This window comes from Pygocentrus nattereri, chromosome 9, assembly GCF_015220715.1.
Source record: "Pygocentrus nattereri isolate fPygNat1 chromosome 9, fPygNat1.pri, whole genome shotgun sequence".
Lineage (NCBI taxonomy): Eukaryota > Metazoa > Chordata > Actinopteri > Characiformes > Serrasalmidae > Pygocentrus > Pygocentrus nattereri.
The window spans coordinates 27,090,159-27,102,459 of record NC_051219.1 but is presented as its reverse complement, the minus strand read 5'-3'; the positions used below and the strand labels follow the sequence as shown (position 1 = coordinate 27,102,459).

The 12,301-nt window shown below is 42.7% G+C and overlaps 1 protein-coding gene across 1 annotated transcript; it reads left to right on the top strand.

The window, feature by feature from the left end:
- The first annotated feature begins 7,530 nt into the window (after window positions 1–7,530).
- mafba (v-maf avian musculoaponeurotic fibrosarcoma oncogene homolog Ba) lies at window positions 7,531–12,049 on the top strand. Its single transcript, XM_017698229.2, has one exon. It carries the CDS (start codon window positions 8,159–8,161, stop codon window positions 9,392–9,394), a length of 1,236 nt encoding a protein of 411 aa, XP_017553718.1. The 5' UTR covers window positions 7,531–8,158; the 3' UTR covers window positions 9,395–12,049.
- The last annotated feature ends 252 nt before the right edge of the window (window positions 12,050–12,301 follow it).

Here is a 12,301-nt window from a genome sequence, read left to right as displayed (position 1 = left end):
TGCTGTGAGGCGACAGCGCTACCCACCACGCCACCGTGCCGCCCTAATACAAATATATATATATATATATATATATATATATATCAGAAGAGAACCTCACATCTCTAAATGGTAACTGTACAGAGGAGTGAAAAGCCATTTTTAAATATGTGTTACAGAAAAGTAATTTTATTCCAACTCGTTTTGGACCATTTCTGTGTTTCTATGTTTACTCAATGTAGAGGGCAGCCAACAGAGTGGAAAAAATAAACAGTTTTTGGTCCAAAAGAAACACTGGATATTTAGTGTAAACATGGTCATCAAAGATGGCAGTGATTTCCATTGAATCAGTCCACATTGAGTTTGTGTATTTCAATGCATTCTTTCCACTCAGAATTAACCCTTATTCCATGGGCTAAATTAAATCTCCCAGGGCTTTCATGCCTGTTATTGGTTACTCACTTGCTCATTCATTTGTTCAGCACGCATGTGTTTAAAGTGCTAAACAGAAAGTGATCGGTCTGAGTTCAGTTCAGAGCTGACCGCAGACGTTCTGATGTGGCTGCTGCTGCTCTGTTTCTTGATGTTTGCTGCATGTGAAAGTTGCGGCTTCAAAGTTAGTGAAAAGTGAAACGTCTGAGAGGACAGCTGTGGGAGAAAAACCCACAACATGAGCTCCCTCCCTCTCTTTCTCTCTCTCTCTCTCTCTCTCTCGTTTGTTCTCTCTTTCATTCTCACATTTTCATTCCCTCTCCATCACTCTCTCACTCTTTTTCTCTGTTTTTTTCCACTGCTCACTCTCTTGTTCATTTGCTGCTTTCTCTGCTTCTCTTTCTCTCGCTCTCTCTCACTTTCATTCTCTTTCTCTCTTGTTCTTTTACTCTCTCTTTTATTCTTTCTGCCGCTTTTTTGTTTTTCTTTCACTATAACTCTCTCATTCACTCGCTCTTTTTCTTTCTCTCTCACATTCTTTCTCACTTTCTCATTTTCTCTCTTTCACACTTTGCCCTCACTATTTTGCTCTCTCTCTCTCTCTCTCTCTCTCTCTCTTTTTTCTATTTCTGTCTCCCTTGCTGTTTTGCACTCTCACACTTTTTGCTTTCTCCCTCTCTCTCTCTCTCTCTCTCTCTCTCTCTCTCTCTCTCTTTCTCTCTTTCTCTTACTCACTTTTTCGCTCTCTCTCTCTCTCGCTCTCTCTCTGTCTCGTCACTGTTTTTTCTCTCTCTCATCCTTTCTCTCTGTTTCACTATTTTACTCGCACTCTGTTTCACTGTTTTTCTCTCTCCCTCTTTCTCTCTCTTTCTCACTGTTTCTGTTTTTTTCTCTCTTTCTCTTTTTCTCTGTCTTTTCCTCACTGTTTTGATCTAGCTCCCTTTCTTACTGTCTTTCTCTCTCTCTCTTTGTGTTTTGCTCCACCCCCTCATTCACTCTCTCTATCTCTCTCTCTCTCTCTCTCTCTCTCTCCATGTCTCACTGTTTCTCTCTTAAGATTAACTAAAACTGATCTAATAAATTCATGTCTAATAGATTAAAGAGGAGCCAATACAATATATTTCTTCTGAAAAGAAGTAGAACACATTACACATTTGTGTTGTATTTATTAGTAACTGTGTTTATGTAATATATAATCAATTAAATCCAGCGCATCCTTGTCGTTTGAGTGTGGTTTTTACCACGTGTGTCCAGTAGGGGCGCTGTGTGCCAGCAAATGACGAACACTCAGACTTTGCCTGTTCCTCTGTGCTGCACCTGCAGCCTGCACTCCGCTATGTCTAGTTAAATTCACAAGCTTATTAGCTTATTACATTACATAGGATTGTTATTCAGAAATTACATGGAAAATAATGCAAACTGGCTTAGTTATATTGAAGGCAGAGGAGTGAGGGAGGGAAGCCTGGACATGCTGTTGGAGCCTGGATGGTAAAGGGTTTAAATTCCATAGAAAGGTTTGTTTTCAGGATCTTAGCTTAATCTTTATTTTACCTGGAGGATCAGGATCTCCCTTACAGGGGACAAAATTTGAACAGAAACCTACTGAGATTTCTTTCGAGTGGTGGTGATAGGAAACCGGGAGCCACTTCATTTGCTGTCTAAAACATCTAGTGAAATAACATGAGTCCTCTGAGTTTGTATGTGTAATGTTGACAATGTTAAACTTGTGGAAAAACAGGTTTTCGTTTTTTTCAGGCCAAAACTCTTGAAAGCTGCAGTAAAATAATGCTTCATTCATATGGCAGCCTACTCATGGCCATTTTTCTGTGACAACTTTCTGTGAGGGAGCTTTTATAGATGGACATCTGGCACAATTCTCTCTCAGTAAGTTTCTTGAGAATTAGGTTCTTCACATCCAACCACACTGAACTATTTACTGACTCAATTAGGCAGAACATGTGAAGCAATCCGTGGAATTCCCCTTTAAACAGGCTGTTTTTATGTATGTTTTTAATGGGCTAGAAGTGAGAAATAAAGGTGCACTGTTCTGCTGTTATGTCCAGTGAAAAGTGTGAGTCCTGAGGCTAAATCATAATTTCCCAGCCTTAATACATCCTAAAGCTTATTAACTCTGCTAACTTGCTCTCCCTCGTTTCTTTGCTGTCTCTCTTGCTCTCACTCGATCTTTCGTCTCTCCCATTTCTGGCTCTCCCTCTCACTTTTACTGTTTCCCTCTCTTTTGTTCTCTCTTTTGCTATCATACTCATCATTTCGTTCTCTCTCATTCTCTAACTCATTTTCTTTCAGTCTCTCTCTTATTGTTATGGAAAGTAATTAATGTTCTATATATGGTGTATATATGTACTTGTACAAGAAAGCTGCTTGTGTGTGTGTGTCTACGTGTGTACATGTGTGTGTGTAAGGTGGATATAGCTGTCTGTGTGTGTGAGAATGAGTGTATCTGTGTATACATATATGTATGTGTGTGTGTGGGGGGGGGGGTATAGCTGCCTGCGTATGTGTTTTGGGGGGGGGGGGGGTAGCTGCGTGTGTGTGTGTGTGGAGGGGGTATGGCTGTCTGTCTGTGTGTGTGTGTGTGTGTGTGTGTGTGTGTGGGTGGGTGGGTGTGTGTGTGTGTGTGTGTGTGTGTGTGTGTGTGTGTGTGTGTGGGTGTGGGTGTGTGTGTGGGGGGGGGGGGTGCACGCGCGCTCTGTCCCCAGTCCCATTGATTTCCTTTTTCATATCTGTGAGGTGCATTTGCTCCTCTTTACTCCCTCACAGCAGATGTTAATAATACATGCTTCAGTCTGCAGATCGATCTGCTTTGAGTAAACAAGAATGTCTGAGCTGCTCGGTAAGTATTCAGCCTTAAACGGAAGGATGGATGGAAGGATGAAAGGATGGGCGGCCTCCTTTTGAAGCGCCTCCCTGACTCTGCAGTGCACGAGGTTTGTTTCTCTGTTTTTCTTTTATTTGTATTTTCAGCATCGATTAGTATCAGTGGTCAGCAATGATCGTAGTCGAGCGTGTTTCGCGGACAATTTTCACCCCAGCTTTGCGTTTTGAAAAGTTGGATAATGAATCCACGCGCAGAAAGTAAAGCGCGCGTGCCATTTATGACTGTTTCAGGCGCGCGGGACTATCTGTTGGCGTAAGCGGCCAATTTATCAGCGCAGTCGACCAACTGAACACACGACCGACTGGCTTAAAGGTGTAAACGAACGGCGTTCATTAACTGATTCGATGATTCATTCATTCATTCATTGGTTCTGTCAGTGTGAGCAACCGATTCACTTGTCCCTGTAATAAAGCTCTACACTCACACAGGAAAACTTGTATTTGTTTATTGATTTGTTTATTTGCTTGCTTGCTTGTTTGTTTAGATAACAGTTTCTCGAGGTCGCTAATGAAAAGCATCAATAAACAAGAAGTTTAATCTCTTTAAATGAATCTAATAACCTGTCATTATGATTATGATGATGATGATGATGATGATGATGATGTGGTGCTGAATCCTTTTTCTTTCTCTCATCTGTTCCTTCCTCTTCAAAAAGACCTTTCCAATTCTGACAATTGCAATTATTATTTGAACTATTATTTGATCTACACACACACACACACACACACACACACACAGTACTATGCAAGTCTGAGACCACCCATCATTTCACTTGAGTTCATACATTTATATATTTATATATAATTGTATTAGCTTCCTAAAACAGCAACAACTCTTACCTTAATCTTTCATTTCAGATCCTGCATTCTCAGGATCCAGCGCAGGAAAAAAGAACATAGAGCACTTCTCTCCTCTTAAAATCCAGCCATGAACCACACACACACACACACACACACACACACACACACACACACACACACATACACACACACACACACACACACACTGCACCCCAAACTACAGATCAGGGGCGCCCAGTCCTGGTCTGGAGATCTCCCACCCTACAGCGCTCAGCTCCAGCACTAATCCAGCACACCTGGTCCGGCTGATGAAGGCCTTCAGGAGCTTCTGACCATAAGAAGACCTGCACTGTCCGTGGTGGAAGATCTACAGGACCTGCACTGACCAGCCCTGACTGACTGACAGCAAGCTTACACACACCTCTCACACACACACACACACTCTCTCTCTCTCTCTCTCTCTCTCTCTGTCTCTCTCTCTGTCTCATACACACATGCATACATTTCTTCACACACACACACCTCACACAGCTCCAACATGTCCACACCCGCGATCCTGCCGCGCGTGCCCCTCACACACAGCACACCTCCGGAGCACGCTCTGTGTGCGCGCGCTGCGCTGCTCTCCGGTTTTATTCCTCGCGCTAAACTCTGTAGGCTGAAGCTCATTAACTTTCCGCGCGCATCAACACTTTTCTTTCTGTTTTTCCTTTTTTCTCTCTCTCCTGTTTTCTGTCCATATGATCGCGGATCAGTGATAGATCATTAACCAGCGATGAGCTGCTGACACACACGCACACACACACACACACACACACACACACACACACACACACACACACACACACACACACACACACACACACACACACACCACTGCTGATGCTGCACATACAAACTAACACTCCCTTTAGTTTAGCCTATGGGCTCCAACAGTTTTTCCACGGTAATTTAGTATAACTCCTACCATAATAACAACAATATCAAACACAAGAAGTGAGATCGAAACAATAACAGCACATAATGCAAATAATGCAATAATTATATTGATTATGGAAACAACAACAACAATAATAACAATAATAATAATCATTCGACGATTGCATTAGATGCATTAGGTGGACGAACAAAAAATAGTGTTAGTAAATAAATTAATTAATGAATAAATAAAAGCTGGTTTATTCTCAGCTGGCGCTTCTTTTATCGATAATATGATCAGTTAATAACGTGATTAATATTTTCTCTGCTTTCTTTCTTTTTTCCATCGTTTCTGCGAGTAAACATGAGTCCATGTCTTTTTCTATCCGTTCATATTCACACTAATTCAGTTATACTGATGAGAATCTAGACCCAGGCGAATAACCACTGTTTAATATCGGATTATTTATTTTAATATTGAGAAACAAGTGTAAAATTTTAAGGGCAAAATAAAAAAGCTCTGGTCATCTGACGATTAATAATCAAACCATAAACGTCGCTTAAATGTGTTTAAAGTGCTGCGCTGACCAGCAGCTGCTTCAGAGCGCGCGCAGTTTCCACATAGTAAATAATGGACGCGGTCACCGCTTTAAGTGATTTCTGCATTATTATAACTCGCACTCTCAAAAAAGAATCATTCAGTGAAGAACCATGAGTTCTAGATAAAACCGTTGGCTAAATAGTGTTTCTTTGGTTCTTTGCGTGGTGAAATGGTTCTTCAGATTGATGGAAAATGTGTTGTCTGGTTCTATATAGAACCAAAAATGTATCTGTATAGCAGTGAAAATGTTTAAGTTCGACATCGTTGATTTCGGTGTTAGATAGAACCAATTTTTCAAAAGGTTCCATATAGAACCATTTACGACACATTCTCCATCAATCTGAAGAACCACTTCATCATGTAAAGAACCATTTAAGCATGAAAATGGTTCCATATAGAACTCATGGTTCTAGATATTACTAGAGAGTCCCTTTTAAGAGGGTAGATATGAAACAAACAAAAAGGCTATATTTTGTTTATATGTATTGATTAGAGCTGCTTTTTGACGTAATCCTATAAACGCTTCACTTTCTGGTACCATAATAAAAAATAAAAAAAATCAAGATTTACAATATTTATGTTTATTTCCATAAACGTGATGACAAAATACAAAGTTCAGTGAAATGGAATGAACACTTGAAATCATTTAAAAGGAACAGGTGACTGACAAACTGAATGAGTAAATAAATAAATAATGAAGTGGCCACATGGGGGCAGTGTTTAGTCATCTGTTGTCTTCTCTGGCTCGCTGACCCTTTTCGCGCTTTCTCATCACTTTTCCTGTGTTATCAGCTCAGATTTCACCCTGTAGCTCGCCTCATCATAAATATGGGCTCGCGTTGGAGTGAAGTCAACATTTAAACCAGCTTTTTTGACATTATTAAACTGGAGCAACATATCTGTTTGCACCGTTGGGTTTTGTGTGACTTCTGTCCAGTTAAATAAACAAGTGCAGCGCAATAGCATAAAGCCCCCCTTTTCGGACTATTCGGATTATTCTTAAATCGGTTCTCATTGCTTTTCCTTTTGCACTGAAGAGGAAAAGCAATGAGAACCGATTTCAGAATAATCCGAATAGTTTCTATAGCGAGTGTTCACATTATTATAGCAGTGCTGAATAAAGAGCGCTTTCCAAAGAGTGAATGTATCTCAGATCAGCTTTCTGTTTCAGGAATGAAATGTCCAAAGGAAGTTTGCATTCCATGAATAGTAAACCTTTAAATTAAACTATAGCACGATCATATTCACCCGCATGCATTTATACTCTGAATTAAAGTGATGTTTGTGTTTGATTGTATGTGTTTTTATTGTATTGCTATATGAAACAACTGAAACAACAGCAAAATGAATTTTAGTATATAAATCAATAGCAGCAGCCTCACACATGCGAGTAAACAAAGCGAAATAAAACATAAATAGCCCAAAATTTAAAAATAAAAATAAAAAACTTAAACATGACTGCCCGCCCCCTTCCTGCGTTCCGATTGGCTACCACCATCCGTTGCCCCTCCTTCCTGCTCTACGATTGGCTATTGAAGAGTAGCTCAGCTCAAGTCGCCAGCTCGAGACGCTCTAGAACGCTAAAAGTATAAGCATTTCACACAAACTTGTGCGCTTGTGTTCTAGAACGCGTAGCTGGCACGCTCTAGAACTTCCCATCTGCTACCACGACCGCGTTCTAAGAACTCTCCCTGCCAATCGCAGCGCGGGGTGGGCGTGTCTTTTCCCGAATATAGGTGGAATGAACAAAACACGAAAACACACAGCGCTTTCTCGCCACTGTCCCCTCCCTGCCCCTATATCATGCAAATTTTCAACCTCTGATTGGCCGGCGGAGCCAGCCGGATCCACCCATCAACTGACGTTAGGTGACGTGGATTCTATAAAAGGCAGCGAGAGCGAGCCGTGAGTTAGTCTACACTGAATTACTCAGGAGAGAAGATCTCTGCAGGACAGAGCTGGGGAGAAAACGAAAAAAAAACTGCTGCTCTCTCTCTTTCTCTCTTCCTCTCTGCTCCTTTCTTTACTTCTCCACACGTCCTACCGCTTCTTCACCTCGCTTTGAAGGATTTAAAGAGTCGCTGGGAAGAAGGGAAGCAACTTTATTTGTCTTTTTCGTCTCCTTTTTTCGGACGCTTTTGAGTTCGGACACGGACAGCGGAGCCGAGACTGTTGCACTGATTTTTTCTCTCTTTCTTTCTACCTCTTTTTGACGCGTGACTGTAAGAAAAGACAGAGACGATGCAAAGTCCGACTTCTTTTGCTGTGCATTAGAGAATAGTTGGTGTGTTTTTCTCGCTTTTTGGGCCACTTTTGTTGTTGAAGTAAGAAAGAAAGGAAGGAAAGGAAGGAAGGAAAGAAGGACTCGTCGTTGCAGTGCAGGCTCCAGCATTGCTTCGCTCCTGGAGGAAAAAAGAAAAAAGAAGAAGGAAAAAAAAAGGAAAGAAAGAGAGGGGAACAGAACCGTGCGCGTGCGCCTGTGCGCCTTTGAGTGTGCGTGAGCCCTGAGTGAGTGAGTGAGTGTGTGTGATGACCGCGCAGCTGTCCTCGGGGGGCGAGCTGCCCACCAGCCCTCTCGCGCTGGACTACGTGAGTGACTTCGACCTGCTCAAGTTCGACGTGAAGAAGGAGGCTCTCGCGGGTCTCGTGAACGGAGGCGCCGGCAATAACGGCGGCGGCGGAAACGCGCGCTCGTGCACACGCCTGCCCCAGGCCCAGGGTTCCGTGTCATCCACGCCCATGAGCACGCCGTGCAGTTCGGTGCCCAGCTCGCCCAGCTTCAGCCCGGCCGAGCACAAGGGCCACCTCGAGGAGCTCTACTGGATGGGCGCGAGCTCCGCTGGCGCTGCAGCCGGAGCCAACGGGTACACGCATCAGCAACAGCAGCAACAGCAGCATCACCACATCGACCCCCACGCGCTCGGCCTGAGTCCCGAGGACGCCGTGGAGGCTCTGATTGGTGCCGTGGGGCACGTGCAGCAGCAGCAGCAACAACAACAACAACAACAGCAGCAGCAGCAACTTCAACTTCAACTTCAGCAGCACTCGGGCTTTGAGAGCTACAGACCTGTCCATCACCCTCACCCTCACCATCCTCATCACCACCACCATTCTCACCATCCTCATCAGTACGTCATGGGTATGGACGAGCTGCCGGTGCACTCGCACGCGCTCGTCAACGCGCAGGACCCGGACAGCGGCAGCCCGTCTCCGACGTCTCCGGGAGCGCACGAGCACCAACATCATCAGCAACAGCAGCAGCAGCAGCTTCACCACCGCCACCATCAGCATCATCAGCACCACCACCATCACCACCACGGTAGCGGGCACAGCCACCACGGCGGCGGAGGCGGCGGCAGCAGCGTGGACGAGCGCTTTTCGGACGAGCAGCTCGTGTCTATGTCCGTGCGCGAGCTCAACCGGCACCTGCGCGGCTTCTCCAAGGACGAGGTGATCCGGCTGAAGCAGAAGCGCAGGACGCTGAAGAACCGCGGCTACGCGCAGTCCTGCCGCTTCAAACGCGTGCAGCAGAAGCACGTGCTCGAGCACGAGAAGAACCAGCTGCTGCAGCAGGTCGAGCAGCTCAAGCAGGAGGTGGGCAGGCTGGCGCGCGAGAGGGACGCCTACAAGCTCAAGTGCGAGAAGCTGAGCGGTGGAGGAGACGGCGGAGGAAGAGGAGGAGGAGGAGGAGGAAGATGCCTGAACGGTTTCAGAGAAGCTGGATCCACCAGCGACAACCCGTCCTCACCTGAGTTCTTCATGTGAGTGCTGAAGATCATTATGATGGTCCATTATCCATTCAATGACTCGAATAATAATAACAACAACAATAATAATAATACTAATAATAATGATGATGATGATAACGCGGCTGATCTATATCAATAGTAGAGGAGTGACAATAATAATGATGATAATATGTTAATCAGCTCTATACCTGGCATCTCCAATACAAAGATCAGTTTTGAGGGTCTTTTGTTTCAGTTTTTGTTTGTTTGTTTGTTTTTTAATCTAAAAAGCAGAGATGCTGCAGCATCTTCGCCACTTGTTCTGTTTGTTTGTTTGTTTATTGTAAACATGTCAGAAGAGCTTGCTCTGTCTGATCTTTGTAGCTACAGTTTGTTTTGTTTTCTTTGATTTAGAAGATGCAGCATCTTCATAAGTTTGTCTTTCGTTGATTTTCCTTTTTTTAAGAACTCAAACTCCCTCTGTAGCTTCAGTTGAGATCATCTCCTCCCCCTCTTTTTCTCAGAGAGTCTGATCACAACTAACCTATCCAGTATTCACTCTTTATTACTGCATTATTATTGGTAGCGTTTATTTTCTCTGGATCAGATCATCCTTTTCTGCAAAATTGGTCTCGGTTGTTCAGGAAAAAAAACACAATATTTATGCTGAGGGGAGACTTTGGACTCGTATTTGTTGTTTTTTTTCTTCCCTCTTGGCCCCAAAAGTCAGACTTTGTCATTATGCAAAACCTTCAGGGGGTTCCTTTATGCAACATCTCATTTTGGGTTATTGCCTGCTTGGTTATAGAAAGATATATAAATAAATATATATATATATAAAAAGACAAAAACAAACAAGCAATCTGCATTAAAATATTAATCCTGCATGCTGGACATGTATGGTAATAATTTCTATTTTGTACTTTCTCTTTTTTGTCTTTTATCCTCTCTTTCTCTCTTCGTGTATCTTAAATAGCATGTTGTTGATCTTGAGCTTTCCTCATTGCTGTTTCTCGGACTTTAAGAGAGATGAACTGGTGACCCATATCAGGACTGTTTTGGGGGTTCGTTTTGGGCTTGTAAATACATGCAACAGCAAAAAGAAAACAGCAAAAACATACACAACTAAATTTTAAACAGAAGATAAAATCTAGGAATTGATTGTTTTTGATGCTTTCGTTGGATTTTGGGTTTTTTTTTTTGGGGGGGGGGGGGTGATTTCTGCAAACGGGCATTTTTGCAGTTGCATCTAACAAACTTTGTATATTAAGTGCACTTTTTTGATAGTGATTTTCATTTTTGAGGGTTTTTTCCTCTTTTCTTTCTTTCTTTCTTTCTTTCTTTTTTTTTTGCAGACCGCCCTCAAGGAAGACGTAACAGAAGCGCACACTCACACACGCGCAAGTACGCAGTGCGTAAAAGCAGCGAGGTCTAATTCACGAGGCCGCGGAGTTAAAGGGACGTTGCGTTCAAGTACACACAGTTAGAGCCCTTCAGGAGTGCGCGAATGTAGTGTAGGTCACGAGTAAGGCAGCCGTTGCGCTATGGAGCCGTGCGTAATGTGCCATGGAAACATGCGTAAAGCGCTATAGCTTACTGTATTACACGTTATGTGCCACGGCGCCAGTCGCCATGTGACATACGTTACGTGCAGTGCGCTTTGTGCCATGCGTCACATTCCACAGACCCATGCGTTTTGCACCAAATGTTCTGCGCCATTCTTTTTGCGCTATGCGTCTCGGACCGTGGACCAATGCGCGACGCGCTATAGCAGCTCTGTTTTGTGCGCTTTCATTTCATTTGCTTCGTGTCTGGCAGAACAGAAGCACATTTGCATAATCCATATATAATCTGACCAATATCTAGACCCATAGGTCGCATCATTTTACTGCTAGGAGTTAATCACACACTTTTACGCACGATTTGCTTTTATCAGCTCGCTTTGTTTTCCCGCCGGTTTCATGTACTGAACACTATTATTTTGGGAGTAAAAATCAATTGTATCAAATCAATTAACATCTTACTTAGGAGGGCATTTGAAATTAAGGGGTTTGGGTTCAATTGCTTCAATACGGAAACTGCGCATGAGTTTCAGTAGAAAGTATAAGCGATCACTTGTTTATGTTGTTGTTTTTCTCTCTCTCTTTTTTGTTTTAAATGTTTTCCTTTATTTTTTTCTGCCGGTCAGTAAAAAAAGAGGGATTCAGGTTTTGCAAGAAAAATCTCAATTGCAAATGAATATGTATGTCATATGTTATGTTTTTTTTTTTTTCTGTTTATTATTATGTTTCTGGAGATTCTGGTTCTGCTGGCCAGATGCATAGTTATGGTTTTATTTTTAATGATTAAATTAACAAACTGTCAGATCATATTGAATAAGCATGGTGCTTGCATTTAAGAATTATTGTTAAAAAAGAGAAAAAAACGTCATGCATTTAAACAATCTTTTGGTTTGTTACTGATTCAACTGTGTTGAAATCAAAGCGAAACTGCAGCAGCGGTGTTATTGTTCTCTGGTTAGTTCATTTCATGCATTATGGGGATCAATTTTCAATCCTGTTTATATAAATGAGAAAAAAAAAAAAGTTAAATTTGGACTGTTCCATTCAGGCTGGTTTCTGTTTTGTCTTATTTTTGTTGTTTTTGGAAGAAATGGTTTCCTATTTTGCTTATTAAAGTCATTGAAATGGCATTTATTTGGTTTTTGGTGGTTTCATTCATCTTCATACTGGGTGTACATTAACACTTATGGGAAGGAGCTCGTGAACAAATTGACTGTCCTGGGCTGGGTCTGCAATATATTTGATGCGCTGATTCAACACTTTAACCCGCCATAACATGTGTATTCCAGTTTTAAGAGACATTTGAAGGGCATCGGGTCATCCGGGGCAGGTTGGCAGCACCTTTTTGACCTGCCTTACCTGCCTCAGGTGAGTTTGTAGCT

Coding starts and splice junctions, on each gene's coding strand:
- mafba (XM_017698229.2), top strand. CDS start 8,159: ATGACCGCGCAGCTGTCCTCGGGGGGCGAGCTGCCCACCAGCCCTCTC.